Raw genomic sequence first — 21,679 nt, forward strand, 5'->3', positions numbered from 1 at the left:
TACATCCATCATGTATCGAGATCATCGACCAGAGATGCAGATCCTGTGCTGCGCTGTCCTAGGCTTGGCTGCATGGGGCGCTAGTCCATTTCTTTCATGGCATTGTCTTGCGACCAAGCCATGAGCGCAGTTGATGTGAATGAAAGCCCACACTGAAGCCTGAAGCTGCTGACTGCCTTGGGAAGAGGAAAAAAAAAGTTACGTCATGTGAGATTTATTGATTCGTGGGCAGGCCAATCAAACCAGACCAAAGAAATTCCTAGACGTACCTATGTACCTGCCCGCGATCGAAGTCGATACGCATCAGGCAGACCATCACGTGAGCGCGCGCTCCAGTTGTGAACCCAACATCCTTTTATCGGTGTTACCCAACGCGCTTTTGACAGACAGCTCACTTAAACTTCACCTTTCCATGCCATATCAATCAACCGTAATTTTGCAGCCTTTTGGTTTTTTTTGATGGGATAAAAGAATTCCATCCCCATAGCAAGGATTCTAGCTTATTTGTAATTGATGTGCCAAAACTTACTCGATGGATCCCAGCGCTGCTCATGCGCTGAATGGCGGAGATGACGAAGACGACGCTCTCCGCCGCGCCATCGCCTTGTCCTTGGGTGTTGACAACTCATCGGCAGAAGTCGAAATAATAGAATCTCGACCTGGTTCGAACAGCAGACGAACCGATGCTATTGATCTGACCTTGGACTCACCAGAGCCTGAGCCTGAGCCTGTCCCCGCTTCCCAACCAGAGGCCAAGCGGCCTACATCACCGCCGCCTGTACCCAGCAGCACTCACTCTATTTTCGGAATGGATCGAAAGAAGATGGAAGAGGAACGTCTGGCGAGGCTACTGAAGAGAAAGGCCTCTGATAATGAGACCCATGAGACCGAGAGACCATCCCAAAAGGCAAGGCTGGAGCATGGCGTTGCTCCAACTCCCACAGTTAGCTCTACTGTACCTTCTTCCCGCGTCCACAATCTGCCAGCGGCCGAAAGGCTACCTTTTCCTACCGGCGTTGTCAAAAGGACCTGGCTGCAAGGACAGCCAAGGTCATCTCAAGACATCACCATCGAAGAGGTATTGCAGAAAGACCAGTTGGAGCTTGCTGTTTTGAGCAGCTTCGCCTGGGACCCCGAATGGCTTTGGACCAAGGTCGACCCGACGAAAACCAAGACGACATTGATTGCGTTCGCCGGAAACGAAGCCGATGTTAGTAGTAAATCCCTGTCAACCCAATACAGACCAAAACTATCTTCCTCTTGAGTGTACTGCTACATGCATACCTGAACCTTCTCCCCAGTCTGACCAGTTCAGTAGCAAAAAGAGGTCACTGCCAGTGCTCAGGGTGTAGCTCGCCTTTGCTTCCCACCCATGAATGGAAATGGCTGTATGCATTCCAAGCTTCAGCTTCTCAAGTTTCCCGGTTACCTCCGGATTGTGGTTCCGTCCGGCAACCTGGTACCTTATGACTGGGGCGAACAGAACGGAATCATGGAGAATGTGAGCTGAAACATACACGCAAGCCTTTGTGTCCTGCGCAAGGAGTGTACAACTAACACTTTACTGTCCCAAGTCTGTCTTCATCATAGACCTGCCTCCATTGAAGGCCGGTGTCAAGTTGGAGGATAATACCCTGACATCATTCGGCGAAGAACTTAGCTACTTCCTCACGGCGCAAGGACTGAATGAACGCATCATTAACAGCCTGCGCAAGTATGACTTTAGCCAAACATCTCGATATGCGTTTGTGCACACAATGTAGGTCGATCCAACCCGCCCATCTGATATCAGCGGATCTTCAGTTGACGACTAACTGAAATATAGAGCTGGCGTGCACACAGGTGACAAATGGAGACGAACCGGTAGGCTCCCGGTACTAGCAAGGCAAAGTTTCTGCATGTGCTGACTTAAACTTCTTCACAGGATACTGCGGTCTTGGCAGAGCGATCCAGAATCTTGGCCTTGCGACAGACGAACCAGTTGAGATCGATTTTGTTGTGAGCGGTCCAAATTATCCCTTTCTACCGAACTATCTGCGCCAAGCAGTAGGTTTCGATGCAACCGGATCAAGATTCAGTACTAACAAGATGCTCCCTGCTGCCAGGCATCCTCGATGGGAGCCTTGAAGTACGGCTATCTACTTGCTCTGTACAATGCCTTCCAAGGTCAGTCAAGCCCACCCCATATGAATCCATTGTGTGACAGCTTGGGTATACCTTTAATTGGCACGACCCAAATAAATAACACTAACGCACATCAACAGGCGATTCGGGACTGAAGGACTATCAATCAAGAGCCTCAAAGACGAAGACGAGCAAGGAAGATGCTGCCTCTGCCCAGCAAGCAAAGTTACGGGACTTCTTCCGTATTTACTTTCCGTCTCTCGCGACAGTTGAAGCAAGCCGCGGCGGAACAAGGGTAAGCATAACGTGCTCACATCTATTGCTCCCATCTACCCTTGACCCCATCGTGTTTAGTGGAAGCATGGCGGACATGGTGATTTGCGGTGTTTATGAAGCAGAGGTTAACTGTGCTTTTCTTGCGTATCTTTTCCATTGCAGTCCGCCGGAACACTTTGTCTACGATCAGGCTGGTGGGAGGCCGCCACATTCCCCCGTGCATTATTCAGAGACTATGAGAACCCCCGCGGTGCACTTGTTCATAGCAAGATTGTCTTTGCTCGGCCCCCTGACGCATCAGCAGCATGGGCCTATGTTGGCAGCGCCAACGTGTCTGAAAGTGCATGGTAAGTCACTTTTGACTCCTCATCCTAGACAGGAAGATCTTGGCCCAGGCCCGGCCTGGTACCCCCGATCATCTTGCCACGACCGACGGACATTTCCCCTCGGACATGCACATCGGCGACTGACCATTATGAGCTCCACAGGGGTAATTTGCTCGTGAAAGATAGGGCAAGTTCCCAGCCGAAGATGAGCTGTCGAAATTGGGAGTGTGGGGTGATCGTGCCGGTTGGTGAACCCGCCAGCCCTGGGCGCACCCTATCTACGGGGATCGACCCAGGCGACGCGTCAGCTGGAAAAGGCGGCTCTTTGCATGGTCATCAAGCTCGCAACAGTCCACAAGAGCAAAACGCGCCCGTCGGTAGGAGCCGCTCCATTGAGGAGCTGTTCAGCGAATGCGTGCCCTTGCCAATGCAACTTCCCGGCAGGAGTTACGCGTTGGCACATGGCGGCAAGGTACCGCATCCTTGGTTCTTCGATCGAGCACCGCGGATATGACATGGCGGATATGATCCCACGGCTTGCCGCAGTTAGTATTTTTCGCCGACAGCCCCTTCCAGCCGACACGGAGTTCAAACAGCCTGCTCGACTCATGTCTAGGTGAAGATTTTGCTGCTATTTCGTTGCGAGGGGGTACAATAATGGGGCAAATGCTACTCTTCGTTAACCTTTTTGCTTCGGGCCACAACTTTATTCTCCATTTTATGGCGATTCTGATGAGGATCGGGGGTAAATTGACCTGGCTGGGCGCCATTCTATGTGGGAACCCGGTAGCACCAGGGGTTCCGCGATGTCGGGAGCGTACATTACTCCGACTATGCCAAAACTCATTACCCCAAGACCGGAAACTCCGTCCAAAAGCTCAACCCCGACCGCTGTATACCCCAAACCATCATAATTGATTACCTAGCACGCTATTTTTGGCGAGCTCGCGTGGCGTTTTGCGCAATTTTTTTTTTTATCTCTCGCTCTTCACATCAAACGCCGTCAATGCTGTCTCGGCTTGATAGCAGGATTGACCCACCCGCCCGCCGGCAAGGTTTTAGCGCGCGGAACCTACGGGTTAGATTGCCAAGTCTCATTAGTTATCGAGGCGATCACGGATTAACTAGATTGGCTTGGCTGTCAATACTGGCTTCCGCTGAGTAGTCATGAGGGCGTATTGGTTGGCTTGGCTTAAGGGGCCATATTCGGAATGTGTTGTTTTTCTAGAAGGCACAACGTAGACTGAAAAAAAAAAAAAAAAAAAATCTAGCATATCTTTTTCAGGTATGACTATCACTCACTCGGCCGTGCGTTCATTCTGTCAGCCAATCTGGCGCCACATCCAACGGCTTTTTTTCTTGTGTATAGATTACCACGTATGTGTTGTCTGTGTGTGCGCGCCAAGACTGATCAGCCCCAGACTTTTAGCCGCAGTGCTCGTAATATCTTTGGTTTTTTTTTGGTTTTTTTTTTGGTTTTTTTTTTCCTCTGTAAACCACTACGTCCCATTCGTAAGCATCACAGGGCTTGATTTTTTATCCCCCTCAAACCGCACGCCACGATTGATCAACATGTTTTCTTTCCCCTTCATGCCGGAGAAACGAAGGCGAGTGAAATTGCGATCGGGGGCTTGAGCAAGGCGGGCCCTAGGTGAGGTGCTCGAGACTCAACGACGGATAGCAGGAGCGGCAATCCGTCCTTACGCAGTTTGGTGAGAGGGATCATCCTGCGCGAGTATCGCAAGCAGTGACCGAGTAAATTAGCAGCGTTACTCTTTTTTTTTTCCTCTTCTCTTCTCCCCCCTATCCTCGGGTGTTGTTGCCAACGAAGGCTCTCGCATCCGGCCTGGGGCCTGGGAGACCTATTCACACTCCCCCTTCCCTTTTTGCTTTATTTTTATTTTATTTTTATTTTTATATTTTTACTCCCCTCTTTCTCTCTTGTGCCTTTACCATTTGTAGCCCATGTAGTTTCTGCAATACCACCCCTCCCACACCCTTTTTCAAATACACAACTCCTTTTCTAGCCCCCTAGTAATCATGCTACCGACGGATGTTGAGTCTTCTCTTCTTTTTTCGTCCGTATGTTCCCTAGCCCTAGGTGGTCTAGAAGGGAGGTCATAAAAAAAAAAAAAAAAAAAAACCAGCCACACACTCGCACACGCATGCGCATCCATGGCCAAAGCGCCCTCCCCCAGCTCTCACAACGGCTGGCAGCAAGGAAGCTGGACAGAGGGCTTCCCGGCCCGCATCGAAAGAAAAAAAAGTTTATTTGGGTGTGTAAGAAAATGGATACTAACACATACATACGGTAGTACCTACTACAGTACAGTAGAGACATAGATAGAGGAAGGGAACAAGGGTCCGAAAGGGGGAATATCGGATTGTTTCTCGTCAAGCACACTAGGCGTCCACGGGGAGAGAACGTGGTTTTGGGTTTCAGCGTAGCCGTTTACTACATAAACCGGTTTATAATGCTGGTAAGCTTTATTTCAGACGGGAGGTTCAAGTAAGAGCTCTCTCTGTTCCTTTTATTTTATTATTTTGCTAGCTGAGGGTCTTGTGAAGGTGTGTGCGTGTGCGTGCGGATGTGGTATGGTATCTTGTATTCTTTTTCGTTCCTTTCCAAATCATTAATCACACTGTGATTGACTAACCTTTTGCATGTTGCGAACAAGTATATCCCACGAAACACAGTCTGGATTGATTACACAAGAAAACGACAGAAATAAGAAATAAAATATACCAATTAATGCGTGCAAGGGATCTGCTCACATCAGCCAAAGGGGGACAGGACAGGCAAAAAGAGAGCAGGGAATCGAGTTGCGGCCTCGGTCAAATTCGCCGTCGGCCTTTCGAGTGCGACCTGTTCGCTGTCGCTCAGAAACAGCATGAACACCCGGGTTTTAAACGCGGTAAATTCCATAGTTCTCTACACGCGGCATTATCCGGTGTTTGATCGTGGTAGCAGTTGGTCTGCTTTTTTTTTTTCGCCCTGGGTGATGAATCCCTATTTCGTATTTCGTAGTAAATACGCTTTTCTGGCGCCCAACTGCCTACAATTACCTGGTGGTAGTAGCTGCGAGGCGATGATACGATAGGGGCGTACAGAATGGACTTGACTGGGGACAAGGGACTATGTCGTCGGTGACCTGGATATGGAAGATTGACACAAGGCACACTTTGCAGAGCAAGGAACAGCCTTGCTCAGCATTGTCCCATTGCCTTTGAAAGTTGAGACGCACGGTAACTCAAAGGTTTGGACACGTGTGAAGGAGGGGAGAAAGATACCTCCCGACGAGCCAGGCACACCTACCAAGACCTACTTACATTTCTTTGAGCAGTAAAGAGCCTCCACACAGCCCCATCCCCCTATACAGTCGGGGGAAAAAAGTCGAGGCGCCTCGGTACAGAATTCTTTTTTTTCTTTTTCCTCTTTCCTTTTGCAGGAGTCTAGGCTGCGGGAAACGGGAGATGAGGCCGGGATAGTTACAGCACAAGACCAGCATAAGGGGTCCGGACGAAGTTGAGATGGTGCAGAAGACTATTGTCAGGTGCTGCAGCATTGCGGTAAGCTACATCCTGTACCCCCGCCGGTCAGGGTAGTTCTACTTTTTTTTATCCTCTTGCGTGCGCTTATTGTGCCGTATATCGCTGCCATTCAACGGAACATGCCGTTGAGTCTGCTGGATATCCGTCGTCCCGTCCTCTGAATCGAGACTGGGAGGCGGCAGAAAATCCCTTTTGCCGATCACCTACCCAGTTTGCCCAGTTGCGTGGTCGGTGGGTAAGTTTTTTTTTTTTTTATAAGAAAACAAAATACAAATGGACGAGCGAGAGTCGCTATCTAGACTGTTGCGGCCCTTTTTTCCTGGGAAGATGGCTGTGCTGTCTGGCATGTGTGTGTTCATGTAGGTGGGGACGGTCTCAGCAGCTTGACCATGTATGTCTTGTGGTTGCCAAAGGGTTGGATCTGGGACTTGGGAAAAAATGATGTTCGGGGCAACCTGGCAAGGAACGAAATAGGCAAAATTTTTCTTTTTCTACCCAAGCCTCAATTTGCCAAGACACGGCAGATGGGATGTATATTGATGATGGCCTTCACTGGGCTTGGCAGCGTCCGTTGACTTAAACATATCTGCTTGTCAGTGAGGTCTTGGCGTTGGTTTTGGAGAGTGTGAGTGACCTGAACATAATGCATTTCACAGCACACTCTCTCGTTGAACCTTTGCCAAGACTCAGGGAACTTATATTGCAACGAGCGCAGCCCCGTTGCTCGACTCAACATTACTTGGCCAAGCCTTGGCAAAAGGGAGAGGGGAGGTAGAAAATCGCAAGTGGGCAGTACCAGGTAACTGGTTGCTAAATGCAGAAAATGTAACAAAAGTCGCAGTAAGATACGACCTGAACAAATTGATGTTGCAAAGGAGCCTTGGTTGTTGTGTTAATGGAGTTTAGTTGTGACAGCGGCACCCCTAGTAAGTGAAGCGGAGCTTACCCGTACGTCAAGTAGCATCAACATACGGAGTATCCCTACTTTCACATTTGGGATACCACATTCTCTTTTATTAGGTCCCTGCCATGGAAGATAAACTTTGCTTATGTATTATCATGTTAGGATCTGACGAGGTCTACCTAAAGTGCACGTGTTCTGTTCAAACATGTATACCTACGTACGGAACATGGATCTCAGGGAACTAGACAAGGTTACTAGGGAGATAGATCGTAAGAATTCAATTAAGGAAAGAATGGAGGCGACGAGATGTAGGGAGGGCGCGTGCGAGTCGCTGACGGGAAAGCATGCCACCCACTAGTCTAGTCTAGAGGCAATCTTGAAAAGAAAGAAAAGACTGCAAAAAAAGAGATACAAAGCAAAAGCGGTCCTAACCTGAACAGCCCGTGGCGTTTTTTTCTTTCTTTTTTTTTTTTTTTTTTTTTTTTTTCCTTCGTTGAGTGGCTTTAGGCGCCCGCTTGCCGGAAGGAACCCGGATAGCGGCGGAGAAGCAGCTGCGCGCCTGCCATCTGAAGGTCCAACCCTCCCTCTATGGGATGTTGTCCGAGCCAATGTGATAGGGTAGGCTTGTTACCGGTAGATACTTAGCTATCAGCTCAGGTGGATGGGTAAAGTTGCGAGTGCGCCACGTTCGGAAGATTATCCGGGCGCCGCGGGGATGTGGGTGGGTTGGGGGCCGCGACCACCTACCGGCCGGCTTTGCTTCGAGGTATTTTGTACCTTGGGCGGGTAGGCATTCTGCTAGTTAGTCTATAATACTACCTAACGTAGGTACAGGGCAGTTGGTTAGGAATGCAAGGCAAGACAAGGAAAGCAACGTCGGGTATGTAGTCATGACTTGTGATTCAATGCAATGCAGAATCCATCGCAAACTCTGCTCTGCATCTCTCCAGGTGGGGGAGCCGCTTCCGCAGCAGGGACTTAGTAATGAAGAGAATTTTTTGAGGGCTTCAAAATTCCATGACTCCATCTTTGGGGCGTGTGTCGCCAATGAGGAGGAGCCACTCACGACTATGGTTGCCGCTAGGAGGATTCCGCAAGCGTCCAAAGCTACCACCTACCTTAGCTTGCCTAGTTAGGTCCCCAATTCGTAGATGGCCCCCTACATTCATTAGCAGCTTGCCTAGGTAGGTAGGCATATCGTTAGGTAGGCTGCAAGCCATGTCAAAGAAGCACAATCGCATACTCAAGCACCCGCGTCCGTGTGCCGCCAGAGATTCGGCCGCCTGTCAAGACATAGCGCGGCGCCTCGGGCTTTTCAGACAGTGCGTGCAGCCGTTCGAGACAGTCCCGTACAGGGAAGACAAGTCTGCTTTGTGACTTATGCTTGTTTCTTGCTGACTGGGCCTAGCTTGTTTCGTCAGGCTGACGATGGGAACAGACAAAAATGGTCAATTCTCGGTAGTCAGTTGCCTCGAATGTGCCTCTGTTCGGCCTGCTCGGGCCTATGTAACGCTTAAAGTGAAGCGAGCAGGCCTCAATGGATAGAAATCGTCAATAGAAGTAAAGAGGGGGCTGATCAAACAGAATGCATGCAGCTCGATGGCAAACTTGTGGGGGGTCTTTTTTTTTAAAGCCGAACATGCCGAGAATCTATCAAGACCGTCATTGATTTGGCGCCGGTCCAGGTGCCGGCCGCCTTGGGATCTTGAGAGCGTTGGGCGTACAAGCAAGTTCGTGGGAGGTAGGTAATTGACTGGAACTAGGACCTGACAACGTCAGCTGGAGCTTTGGAAACACAAAAAACTAAGTGCAGCCCCTGGTCTTGGCAAACGCCTCATCTAGAAAGAAGTACACGATTGATGTACCGTACGTTTGGTGGATTAGGCAAGAGCGGTTCGGTGGGTAGTTCGTTTGGTTAGAGTACAGGGTTTTTGTTTCTCTTTCTTTCTGTCTTTTCTTTTCTTTTCCATTTTTTACTGTTTTGTTTTAACCTCAGCTCTTATCTGATTTAATCCTAGTACTCTTCTCTCTCTCTCTCTTTCTCTCTCTCTTTTTTTTTTTTTTTTTTTTCAATCCACCGGGCCGGATTTTCGCCGTCACCCAGCTCGATTGCGCCGGGCTCTATGCCTTCCACTACTGACCATAGTTGCCGCCGCAATTGGGCTGTGGAGCTTTTACTCTCCAGGGCTGAGCTAGACAATATATCCGCAACCATTCTTTTTTACTGTCACTTGTACAAGGTAGGTAGTCCTGGCGGAATAGAACAGTCTGTTCCCCGTTTCCTCCTGGGGTCGAGTTCAAATCGGCCAATTCTGGTACTCTCCGTACCTCAGTAGCACACCAAGATGTATCCTTCAATTCAATCTCCCTGGCTTACCACGTACCGGTAGTCTCTGTGCGTGCTTTTCGCCTTTAGATACCAGGGGGTAGCTGACGCATTACCATCCTCCAATCCATGGAACGGCAAGCTCCAAGCTAAACCAGAAGAAGCTAAAACATGCGAATATAGTTTACCTGTCAGTACCGCATTTTACGTATATCTCACGCAGTATAGTAGTAGATTCTCCGGCATATCAAAACCCACATTTTCCTACTGATACAACCATAGCACCTACTCAACCTGCTCGAGTACCACCATGGTGGATTCAGATGGACCCATGAGCGTAGGTGAGGGTCCTAAGTAAAGGGCCCAGGGGTAGCCAGTACAACAGGCCACAGCTTGTAGGGTGCCTGAGTCGTGATCAAGACTTGCAAACCCGACCATCCCACACGGCCCCTCCCCTACGCTGTGCTGTACTGAATTCTTGTACTGAATTCCTGCTGGTAGCGGCGAGTGGGCCGCCGTCAATCATTTGATCGGACAGATACATGAGCCCGAGAAGGTAGGATCACAACACGGGTAAGCTGCTGTTGATATTTTGCGCGTGGGCAAAATTCGCTAGAGCTGGAGAGGGCAAAATTCGGCTTGGCTAGAGGCGCACAGGTTGATGAATTCAATATTTCATTTCCCCGGGCAGTTCCTCATCCAAAATGGTGCGTTCCTACTAGCCTCGATCCTGTAATTGGTGGCTTGTCCCCAGTCGGCAATATAAGCAATGTTTGGATGTAACAGATTGGCTAGGCCTGCTAAGCTTGGTCTTGGCGGAGCGGCAGTAAAAATGAATTGTATATGGTAAAGTTTTTGTGATAACGTTGATCACTCTGATGCGATTGCAACCCGCCTGGCTGTCGAGTCTGTCTGGCGCGGCATACCGTTGCAGTTCGTCCTTATTCGGAATGACCGTTGGCCCCTCTGGGATTCCCATCCCACCACGATCGGAGGTTGGAACAAGCTCTTCTCAGGTTTTTACTCACCTCGGTGGGCTCCAACCTATCAGAGAAAAGCCCCCGCATATTCTGCTCAAATGATACGGGGCTGATCTAGCGCTACTACGTAGTGCGGGCGCAACAGTACGTTTTGACACTTGTACTGTATAGAACGCGGTACGTATTGAACACCGTCGCATTGCAAGGGTGTAGGCGGCCCCACATTGTGCCAGCCTGACGCCTGTTGAAGGCGGCCTCTCAAAATTTCTCAGGGTCACTTTTCACACATCGGGCGGGCGGTTGCGGCGTTTGCGCGGTGGCCGTTATGGTGCCTTTCTTTGGGCAACCGAGCACTGCCCACCCCCCATGTCCTTTGGGCATCGACAACCCGCCAAGTCAGGGATGATGAACACCAGGATTATGGCTCTGTCCCTGGGATTACTACAACGGCGCGGCGGTATTGTGTCAGGGTAAATTTACCCCAATTCCCGTCAACACTTCTAGCAACCTGTGCAAATACATATATCAAGTGCTGCTATACTACAAAGTCGAGCAGAGCAGGGCTTTCACTAGCGACGGCGACGCTGCAATGTTACAATGTAACTACTATACAAAAACATACCCCGTACAACATCAATACCACCAGGTAGACATTTCCAATTCTAAATTTGGACAAATCACCCCTCATTGGGTTTTTTGTAAATACTATTCGCTATGTATTTATTGGGTACATGGGAAGGTAAGTAAAGTTGGTAAGTGGCAAGAGGATCAGCTGTTCCTACGTACAGGCGCGATACAGGGCTTGGTAGTGGAGCTTAACCGGTTGTATTCAACATGTTGACTTGCATCTACCTACAAAACAAGAACACAATATCCGGCGGGCTGAGGTCTTCGGCCATGAGTTTGGCCGAACGTTATCTGTTTCGTCTAGCACGCCCCTGGATTCCTGGATTGAGAAAGAGATGGAGAAGTCGATTGATCTTGGCACGATATCAGTCATTTGAAAATTGTGGGAGGGGTATGGGAATTGTTGCGTTGGGGTAATTGCAATGTAACTTTGTTAGACAGGGGAAGGTATTGTATGTAGGTACTGCGTAGGACAAAGTTAAGTCGAGGAAAATTCCCACTTGAGATACCAATGACAAGGGACGCGCACAAACACAGACAGAGAAAAAAAAAAGAAAAAGAAAGAGAGAAAGCCGCCTGCCCGAGGCCGCCGCCGGCCATGTGGGATTTCTCGAAGGCCCTGATCCTGGTTCTCACCCTGGCCCTGATCAGACAGAACATGCACCATACCTTCAGAAGTTAGTGCCTGTTTAGGGTTGCACGACATCCAGGGATATACGTAAGCAGAAGTTGACGGGAAATAAGGGAGTAAGGGGGGGAATGACAACCGTGATAATAAACCTTTGAGTTCAAAGCCGCCTTAGCCACCATAATAGAAACAGGAAGCGAATCTAGATGCCTCAAGTACGACATCATACGTTGGTGGTAAGTTGTCGAGTACAGCATCAGCGCAACCATGACAAAATACAGAAAAAAGAGAAGAGAAAAAAGCCATGAAAAAAAAACCCAAGAATAGCCGTCCGGGAGCTGCTTAGCCTGCCCATTAGTCGATATAATGCACCGGTAGCTGAAGTTCGCCAGCTTCAATGCAATGCGTATATTTTTGATCGGCTAGGTTCCGGCTCCTTAACCTACTGACCTCACCAGAAAGAACCACGGGATGGCAACGTTCGTCCAGCTCTTGTTTTTTTTTTCTCGGTCCAGGAACCGCAGCTTTAGCCAAGTCATGCAAGTGAGGACCTCCCGTCGAGTAAACTTTCTGCTGAACCGTTTACCCGTGGGGCACAACGCTCTTTGGGTATGCTTAAATCTTTGAGCCCTAAGCTTTTATCCGCATCGCGATTGTCTAGCCTTTTTGACATCGGCCGTCGAGCTGCAATGGGAAGACCTCCGATTGCGTCAAGAGTCAGGGTACCTATGTCATTCGATCATCTGCATCGTTCTCCAGGTGATTTCCTTGTAAAACTCTAAGAAAAGAAACGCACTACCGTATTTTGGATAGGATAATAAAAAACGAAAATTACCAAAAAAGCTACAGACTTTTCTGTTGAACAGGTTGCTGTCGACACTATTAGATTATTTATTCCCGAGGTAAACTCTCGTAGTGGGGTCGTTTTCTTTCCCGTCTACTGGTATGATGACGATAATTACCTGCTGATGTTCAGATAATGGTAGGTTCCAGACCTGGTCTAAGCATATTAGTAGCAACAATAATAGCAACAGATGGCCATGGGAACTGAGAAATAGTACAATGGGTACTCGCACGGAGTACATCGGCCAGTGCCAAAATATACTCAATTACGGACTTTGTCTATCCAAGAGTGACCCTGCTGCTAGCCTGGGTAGCAGGTACGTTCCTTTACTGTCCTGCCCTTAGCGTGGTAGTACGGAGTAAATCGAGGCGAGGAAGAGGATGGAAGTGAAAAGATGCAACAGAAAAAAAGAAGAAAAAGAAAAACGGTTTACTATTATTGCGACAAATACAATTCGATTGGGCGGACATATGAAAAGTGGCGATGCTCTTGGCGATGCCGCAATATTTGTTCGATCTCGAGATAACGAAAGCCATCATGATGCTTGGCAAAGTCACCTCTACTACTTACTATGTACGCATGAACATAATGGAAACCCGTGACGTTCTTAGCCGAACGATTGGATCAAATGGCAAACGTGCGCCATGTCTCGATTCTGCCCTGCTACGTTATGAGCCCCGCAATTGCCAAGACTTAGTCTTGGCGGGGACGTGCGGCGGTTGCCGCCTGTCACGCCAACGCCACGCCTATCTGCGGCGCCCATGCTGCGTCTCCCTCTATTGTTACCATGGGCTTATCCTGGATGGACCTGCAGTTGAAAGAGAGAAAAAGCAAAAAAAACGGCGCCTTACCCTTTTTTTTTCCTGGTCCCTTCCTAATTGTGTAACACCGATGGGTTGAAGCCCTGGAGAGCCCTCTGTGAATCGGGTGAACCGGCCCGGGACCGATACCGTCCCCACCCTGTCATAATACCGGTAGATTTCATCACTGTTGTCTATTTTCTACATCGAGTAGTTTGGCACAGCATCCCTGCATTGAGAATGACATATGTGTGTGTTGCCCGGAAGAAGGACATTAATCGTTGTGAAGCATGAATTAACAGCCCATGTGATCCTGTGTCTGGTAGTAGGGTATTGGAACCGGCTATTGCTGGTTGGACATACTTGCCATAATACTTGGGTAAAATACCTCTTGCAGTAGACACTGTACTTTCTTTGTCTTCTCACCGGCAAGGCATTATTTGTTGTTTCTATGTTTATCCCGCCCAGCGAAACTATTGTCCAATCATTGTTTCCGCTTGTACTACGAGCGTTGACCCCCAGTACTGTGTAGCCGAAGGACCCCACTTTCCCCACGCATCTGCCGAGGGCATTTGCTTGGTGCATTCTCTCTCAATTTTTTCTTCTTTTTTCAAAAAAAAAAAAAAAATCAAAAAATCAAAAAAATCATTGATCGTCTTTTACTTTCAATAGACCCCCTTGACAGTAGCTATTCGTAGCTTAGTGCTTGTTTTAATATGGTAAGCGTCTAAAGGAAACCGACTTTTAAAACCAAGCATGTACATAGACGAAGCGGAGAAGACATCAGGGGTCAATCGCCACTGACAATAGCACCCGAAACCGGCACAAGCCCCGGACGGGCCCAGTTCTGCTTGCCTATATGTGGTTTAGCCCAACGCGTTGAGGTGGGAAGTGCAAGGTATTGCCCGAAAGAGGAGTTTGGGGTGTTTATTATTATCACCCAGTACTTAGTCTTGATACGTTATTACAGCGAAGTTATTGCACGCTGCCAAAGAGCGATGCCCCACTTCTCACTAGCATCGCAATTTTCTGACACTCCTCTTTCCGCAGACACTAACTAATACGTATTACTCGTGGTGGTCATCCCATCCATGTATTTTTTTTATTTTTTTTATTTTTTGCTTTCGTGCGCTCTATTTACCAAGGAATCTCATTGCCCGGCGCTAGTTAGTATGAGAAAAGACTACGATCGACAGCACGGACGACCCTTTCATCAACAAATCAGTAGCCGGTGAATGTCGTTACCGTGCTCGACCATGGTTGAGGGATGTACCGTAACTCTTGTCTGGTCGCCATTACATGGTGCGACTAGGCAAACCTCCACCAGAGCCTCGACTTCTGCTCACAGTCATATCATCGTCTGTCCTCTACAGTAGAAGTAATTGAACTGATCGAGCGGTTCCAGTCAGCGACATGCCACTGGCAACGGTGCGCGCATCATCCTCTGTGTCAACTGCACGTGTAATGCAAGCAAACGGCGGCGAAATAGAAGCTCCCTTTTTGGTCAAAGCGAAGCAGAGACTGTTGATGTTGCCGCTGCTGCTGCTTGCTTGCTTGCTTGACTGTCGCAACTATCGCATCCATCCATTTCGATTCTTGACCTCGCCTCCACCCAAGGTGTTGGCTATCTCGTCTCCCTCCCCTGATCCCTGCAGAATGTTCCTGCCCCCGCTCGCCGACCTCGCATGTTCCCTACCTCTTGTATTGTAGCAAGCAAAACTTGGAGGGCGTCGTCTCCGCCCCCCTGCTCGATTTCTGTCGGTCTGGCTGTACCACTTACTACTACTACCTTATGTATGTTCTCTCTATTCTGTCTGGTCTGTGTGGGCAGTAAACCCACAGCACGGTACTTGCTCCAATAGGCAGTCGAGACGCAGGCTGTGCGCGGCAGAAGGGCAATGTGTACCGTTCTCATCCTGTCTTCACATGCGTCCGAAAGAAAAGTAGGGACAAAAACAACGAAAAATAATAATAAATGATTGACAAAACCCCCATTTTGCACGTTCGGCTTCTCATCCCAAAGGAGCCTAACGCCGTTGTTCCTAGAACTGTGCGTGTGGGATTATTATTATTATTATTATTTTTTTTTTTTGTTTTTTTATCCTGCCCTCGTACTTGCGTATTCGAGTGGAGGAGGGACTGTCCTAGGACAACTGTACTCTTCCGTCTTTTTTTCCTTCTCCTCTTTCTTTCTTCCGTCTCTTCGTCGGAGGTCTTCTCAAATCCCTCTCAAATGTGCCTTTGAGTTGAGAGGCTGAAATGGTTGGTCACTTCCAACTGTTAAACTTGTGGGAGAATGCCTGAGTGGGCAGGCAAGCGGTCGGAACTCCACCCACCAATCCACCTGGCGAGATTAACCCATGGTTCGGTATTACCGCGTACGGGTGTCGCCCACGAGCCTGCAGGCCAAGACCGGGAAGAAGCGATCACTTTTTTTTCCCTCCCTTTCCATGATGCATACATACAGTACGTGTCTCGCCAAGTATATCCGTGGCGTATCAAAATTGATGCTTGAAGGCCGATAGCAACCGAGCGATCACAGGAGCGACACCCACACTCACGTAGCGAATATAAATCGTTGGACTGAACAAATAAATAGAGCACTATATTATTTGGAGTGGCAAGGCTGTGAGAGAATTGAAGACGCCCAATCAAATCTCGTTGTTACCCTTTGACACCTTCATCGAATTTTTATGCATCCTAGACGAGCTACAACAAAAGACGTTGTTCTTTATGTTGTACAGTGATACCTTTTTTTTGGTTTGGTTTGTTTTTTGTTTTGTTTGGGTAATTATCCGGGGAAATTGCTGAAAAAGAAAGTAGAGAAAATTATTGACCCAAATGGTATCCTGCTTGCTAATCGAAATGCCAGTTTGCCGAGTGGGAGGATGCTTTTGGTTGCTCCAAATATACCTTTTATGGGAACAAGGCAGGGGGCTTGAATCTGTCGAAACAGGATGCTACTATATTGAGGTGCACGGGGCGACGAAACCGCTTGTTGGACAAGCAAGCTGTCAAAACGACACGATCCCGGGCTAGTCTAGGCATAAGAAGGCAGCTACATCGGCCCAGATGAATAAATGATGGGCCGGGGGCCTCGAGTTTGGCACTAGCAGGGTCGTCGGTACTCAAAAGGCCTAGTCGATCGATTATGAGCCGCACTGTCTGTTCCCCTCCCCCCTCCACTCACTCTACCGGAATACTAAGATGGAAAAAAAAAGGAAAAAAAAAAGACAAGGGCGACATGCACACATTGAATACCTTCATAGAGGACATTACCTTTAGGTTCCATCATTCAAGTATCGTAAAGTATCTAGTCCAACCAATCTCCTCTTGCATTCCGTTGGCCACCAAAGAAATTCATTCACCTGCGATTGTCAAAAAAAAAAAAAAAAAAAGAACTCCAGATATTATACCACCACAACAGCATGGCGTTTGATGGAAAAGCCAAGCTAGTAAGTTGGAGCAGCGACGCTAATAAGTATGGTCCCCCAAGTCCCGGTAGAAGATTTAGGGTAAGATACTTGGAAAGCAATGACTGGTGGGCCCCATTGCCCCATGGAGGATCTTTTTTCGTCCACCGGTACGAAGTTCTTCGATACAAGCACCGTATATTCATAGTTCCACCGTGGTCCATTACTGTACACTCAGGATGAGAAAAAAAAAAGAAAAGAAAAAAAAAACGAAGAAAAACTTGGGCATAAAAAGTACAAGTACGGAGTACCTTGGTGCCAAAAGAGCATGGAATTCTTCGAGGAGTTATGTTGCTTGCTCCCCGAGCCCGGGCCCCACTACGTCTTGCCTGTTCGGCCTTACGCCAAATCAGTAGGTACTGATTACAAGTAGTACATCCAGCCAAAGTAGACTAGTACACACATAGCAGTACGTGTGCTTGTTGCCCCTGACCCTGTCATGCAGGGCTCGCGGACCGCAAGACTCACCTTACATGCTTCTCAAAAAGCAGGGATGCGGCCACTCGAAAGCCCCGGGACTTGGAATTGGGAATCTCGTTACTTGACTGGAAGCTGGCTGTGCCGGTGTGGGTATGGAGCCCAACCCAGCAAGCATCTTCGCATCGCAACATATTGTGGTCCTGTCGCTCGCTACCTTGACGGCTCCATCGGACGGTCAGACTCCTCCCCCTCCACGCACACCATCTGGGTCCCAGCAGCGTGTAGCATCCATCCCCTGCACGGCGAGAAAGTCCTGTAGGCAAGCACGCACGGCTGGGAAATGATTGTTATGTTGGACCACCTTACACAGGTAGGTACATTCATTCATTCATTTTGAATCTGCCTGTTGTTCGAGGCACTATCCTTGTCGTAGCGTATCTGTGTGTGGTTGATCTTCTTCCTCATCCGCTGTTGAATTTTTCTGTCCCTTTCTTTGCCTGGTCGACATTGCCCCGATCTCGCAGCTCAAAAATTAATGCCATTTCCCCCATGAGCTCCTCCCATTCATGCCTTTTCCCCCCTTCTCTGTTTCCTTCTTCTTGTTTTTTTTTTCTTTTTTTTTCTCCGTAGCAATCGACCGACCTCCCGAGCTTAGCGTGTCCGCTACGCTGAAGTGGATGTACCGTTACTGGACAGTACTCTGCCCTGCACCGTCAAAAAGCATAGACCACCAACAACCCAACCACCTACTTACTTCATCGGAGCTCTCTCTGCACTTCTTAACCCACAGCCGTGTACCCTACACCTACCTGACCTAACATACCCACTAATCTTTTGGACCCCTTCCTTCATCGCACGCCCCCTTGACGCCCATCGGATTGGGACCCCCTCCCCAGTCGAGGCCTGCTAATTGTAGTGGGCTGGGACATGGATGCGTTTTATCCCGCTCTTTTCCCTACGAAGTACGAGCTCTCTCTCCCCAGAAACCATATCAGGACATTCCCCCATCGTCCTCCTCAAGTCCACCTCACCCATCAAGTGGCTGAAGGTCTAGATTCGCCAAATTCAGCTGAGGTCCGTCCAAGCTTCTTTGCTGAGTCGGATCGATTGAGTCTGCAGCTATTACTACAACTGGAAAGCATATCCCACCTCTCTCGGATACTCCATCTCTGTCGACGACTTTTCTTTTTCATCATCCACCCAACATCAAAACCAAACAAACATTTTTCACTCCCACTACCTGGATCTTGATCCTCAACACCAAGACACTTCACAAGCCCGCCATAGAGGAGCTAGTTAGCTGCGCGCATCAGCAAGCCGTCCTAGTCTCGGAGGGAAAGAGGCAGAAAGAGAATCAAGAAAGAGCAACAGCAACAGCAGCAGCAGCAGCAGCAGCAGAAAGAGGAGGAAACCCGCAACCACCAGCCAACAGCGCAAGCTACAGCCAGACACGTCAAAAATACGCCAAGGTTATCACGCCGCCCCAGACTAGCTCACCTAGCTTGCCGCCTAGTTTAGAGTAGTCAAGCCATTCCGCCAACGCGAACGGGAAAAAAGACCACCCACTCAACAGATTACGGGCGGATCAGATCTGCCACCACCACCCACTAGACCGGAACAGTCAAGCTCCACCCATTCATTCAATTGCTCCATCGGTTAGAATCGACTTGGACGCGAGGGCGGCGATCTCGAAAGCCCTTCCGATTCAAGCCCCCCGCATCACCCTCGTCACTCCATCCCATTTTCCCCTACTTTTTTTAAACCCTCTACTACTCTTTCTTTGTCGGGGCTGTCTTTGTTGTTTTCAGCCAGCCAGCCACTCTACACTGATTTGTGTGGCAACGACCGCACACCGAACGACGACCGGACTCAGAGTCGAATGCCAGGGACGACAAGATCCTACCTGAGACCAGGTCCTACAAACCTGTGGCGTGCCGGTGCCCTTGGTACTTCCCCACAACAGTCCTTCCGTGTCTCTATTGCGTATACATTACCTTTTTCAAACAAAACGAGCCCACCCGGGTATCTTGCCAGCCCTCGAGGTCCGTTGCCGTGGTCTACAGAGCGATCCCACTTCAACCGCCCGAGCCTAGGTCCCCATTTTCTTTTCTTTTCTATCCGCGAAGCTCGCACCACGAAGTTCACTTTCCTCCAAACTTTTCTTTCTTTCATATCAAGCTTTCAAGATCCCCGGTCGGGACACAACTGCGCACCAAACGCCCTGATCTGAAGACGCCTCTTCTTTGCTTCTTCCCGTCATATACTTCCGCTACTGGCGTCGCCACAGCCTTTTCATTTTACACTTTCGCAACGGCTACTTCACCAGGACATTCCCCTGGTTGCATCTCAAGCTAAAGCTTGGGCGCTCGACTATTCCAACCTTGTTCATCTGGACCCGGCGCGTGCAACAGCCCGTCAATCCGATTCCTATTCGAACAGCACACGCTTCATATGCTGTAAGCTATCAAGCCAACAATATCACGGCATTGTTCAACATAATCTATTGTAGGTGACGACCATAGCAATCCACTCTGGCGCGCGTGCGCTCCTCTTCATGGGCCTGTCGCATTTGCTTTCTTTTGGCGTTGAGATCGACAGTCGACATAAGCTCACCTCGAACCACTTCGTGGTAGGCTCGAAACTTGCTATACCTAGCAAGCTAGGCCTTTGATTTCCCGACAGCACATTCGACAATAGTTGCGATGTCGACTACGGGACAAGGGAGTCCCCTTGGGACGACCTACGAAGGGTACGTGGCGACCACATATGACGCCTTGATCCTCTTCGAGGCATGTCTCTCGGGATACCTTAACCATGTGCCACGCCGCCCGCACGATCGAGAGCGCGAGAACCTTATCAGAAGTGGAGCCATCTTCATCTATGAGGAGCATTCTTCCGGTATCAAAAGATGGACCGATGGCTACAACTGGAGCCCCAGCAGAATCCTCGGCAACTTTTTGATATACAGAGAGCTTGAGGGACCCTTCCCACCAGGAGAGAAGAAGCGTGCTAGGAAGCCTAACAACAAGAAGCAAGGCGCAAAGAACGAAACCACGCGGACCCACGCCATGATGAACGCTGTTATGGGCAACGGCAACACACCATTATCGGATGAACAGCAACGGCAACAAGAAGAGCTCAGGTTACTTGTGGGCTCGCTCATTGATTCTTACCAGTTCAAAATGGACGGCCTGGTCAAGAAGACTATCTCAATAACTTGGCAAGGTGTCAGCCATCACCTTGTCTCATACTACAGCTGCGAGGACGTCTTGAACAAGAGGCTCACTACACCATCCACCGACCCCAAAATCCGCAACATCCAGCCCAGGTCACAACTGTATACAGGCCAAAACTTCCGCAGTCCTGTATCTGATGACTCAATGATTGGGCAACTGCAACACAACGGCCCCCTCGATCCGCATGGGATGCCCCACGGATTCGCCCCGGCAGGATTTTTACAAGCGGGCATGCCTCACCACCCGCACCATCACCCACAACAAATGATCCCGGGAGGCTGGGGACATTACCCTGGGCATGCGCCTGCCTCTTTTGACCTTCATGTGGCGCAGGCAGGCTTGGGCATGGCACATGGCGGCCACTTTGGGCCTGGTCACGATTTCGCCTCTGCGTATAACCAATCACACCACCGAGCCTCAGTCAGCGGTCCAGTGACGACTGTGCCTCCCATGGACTCGGGACGGAGACATTCGACACATATGACCCTTCCGATTCACTATGAGCATGGCCTGGCCGCAGGCAGCCTCAGCGCGCCGAGTCAGAATCACGAGTCTAACCACGGTAACGAGATGAGCCCACCAAGCCACGAGGCAAACCCTCCGCACCACGGCTTGGCACACAGCCAGCCCTTTTCCAACCCCAGCGAATTCGCCTACAGCGCCGCACCAACGAGTTTCGTGGGTGAGAGCCTCCTGTCGTCGGCGCCTGCCACAGGCCCGACAGCACCATCTAGCGAATTCAAGACGGCCGAGTTTGGCGGTCACACTACTGATGGAATGTTTGCGGGCGCAGAACCCTTCAAAACCGAGGGCTACAGCCAACAGCTGCAGTACGGCAACCAAACATTCTCCATGAATTAAGGCCGATTTGTGTTCCACGCAAGCTCATATCTCAGAATGGCGTTTGGGGTTTTTTTTACGGAAGGATGATACCTTGGGAGGCTTAGGCTGTCTTTTTTTTTTCTGTCTTAATTTGGATTATTTGGATATTATTCTTGTTGTACTTTTTCTACCAGGGGAGGACTTGACAGAGGGGATGAACACCACAAAATCCTACTGTGCATATCGTATGATGATAGCGAAGAGTCCGAAAAGGACTGAAGCATGTGGACGAGCATGTGGACATAGGTTCGCCTGAATACATATTATTTCTCAAGCGATTA

At 49.3% G+C, this 21,679-nt stretch overlaps 5 protein-coding genes across 5 annotated transcripts; 4 read left to right on the forward strand and 1 right to left on the reverse strand.

Moving 5' to 3' along the window:
* The first annotated feature begins 354 nt into the window (after positions 1-354).
* On the forward strand, positions 355-4,031 carry MGG_08847 (tyrosyl-DNA phosphodiesterase domain-containing protein). The gene is made up of 9 exons (XM_003713819.1): positions 355-1,210; positions 1,319-1,501; positions 1,575-1,759; positions 1,826-1,863; positions 1,925-1,998; positions 2,106-2,166; positions 2,265-2,419; positions 2,563-2,747; positions 2,889-4,031. The coding sequence occupies exons 1-9, from the start codon at positions 533-535 to the stop codon at positions 3,238-3,240; spliced, it is 1,911 nt and encodes a 636-aa protein (XP_003713867.1). The 5' UTR covers positions 355-532; the 3' UTR covers positions 3,241-4,031.
* A 3,737-nt stretch (positions 4,032-7,768) lies between these two features.
* MGG_15594 (uncharacterized protein) lies at positions 7,769-8,378 on the reverse strand (the record flags this gene model as incomplete). Its single annotated transcript, XM_003713820.1, has 2 exons — positions 7,769-7,959; positions 8,249-8,378. The coding sequence occupies 2 exons, from the start codon at positions 8,376-8,378 to the stop codon at positions 7,769-7,771; spliced, it is 321 nt and encodes a 106-aa protein (XP_003713868.1).
* Positions 8,379-11,202: 2,824 nt separating this feature from the next.
* Positions 11,203-11,808, forward strand: MGG_15595 (uncharacterized protein; the record flags this gene model as incomplete). Its single annotated transcript, XM_003713821.1, has 3 exons — positions 11,203-11,227; positions 11,557-11,567; positions 11,680-11,808. The coding sequence occupies 3 exons, from the start codon at positions 11,203-11,205 to the stop codon at positions 11,806-11,808; spliced, it is 165 nt and encodes a 54-aa protein (XP_003713869.1).
* Positions 11,809-16,815: 5,007 nt separating this feature from the next.
* On the forward strand, positions 16,816-17,666 carry MGG_15596 (uncharacterized protein; the record flags this gene model as incomplete). The annotated part of the gene is made up of 3 exons (XM_003713822.1): positions 16,816-16,842; positions 17,096-17,212; positions 17,306-17,666. 3 exons carry the CDS (start codon positions 16,816-16,818, stop codon positions 17,597-17,599), a joined length of 438 nt encoding a protein of 145 aa, XP_003713870.1. The 3' UTR covers positions 17,600-17,666.
* Positions 17,667-18,654: 988 nt separating this feature from the next.
* MGG_08850 (cAMP-independent regulatory protein pac2) lies at positions 18,655-21,676 on the forward strand. The gene is made up of 2 exons (XM_003713823.1): positions 18,655-19,785; positions 19,914-21,676. Exon 2 carries the CDS (start codon positions 19,983-19,985, stop codon positions 21,375-21,377), a length of 1,395 nt encoding a protein of 464 aa, XP_003713871.1. The 5' UTR covers positions 18,655-19,785; positions 19,914-19,982; the 3' UTR covers positions 21,378-21,676.
* Positions 21,677-21,679: the final 3 nt, after the last annotated feature.

The sequence above is a fragment of the Pyricularia oryzae genome, chromosome 2, assembly GCF_000002495.2.
Source record: "Pyricularia oryzae 70-15 chromosome 2, whole genome shotgun sequence".
Lineage (NCBI taxonomy): Eukaryota > Fungi > Ascomycota > Sordariomycetes > Magnaporthales > Pyriculariaceae > Pyricularia > Pyricularia oryzae.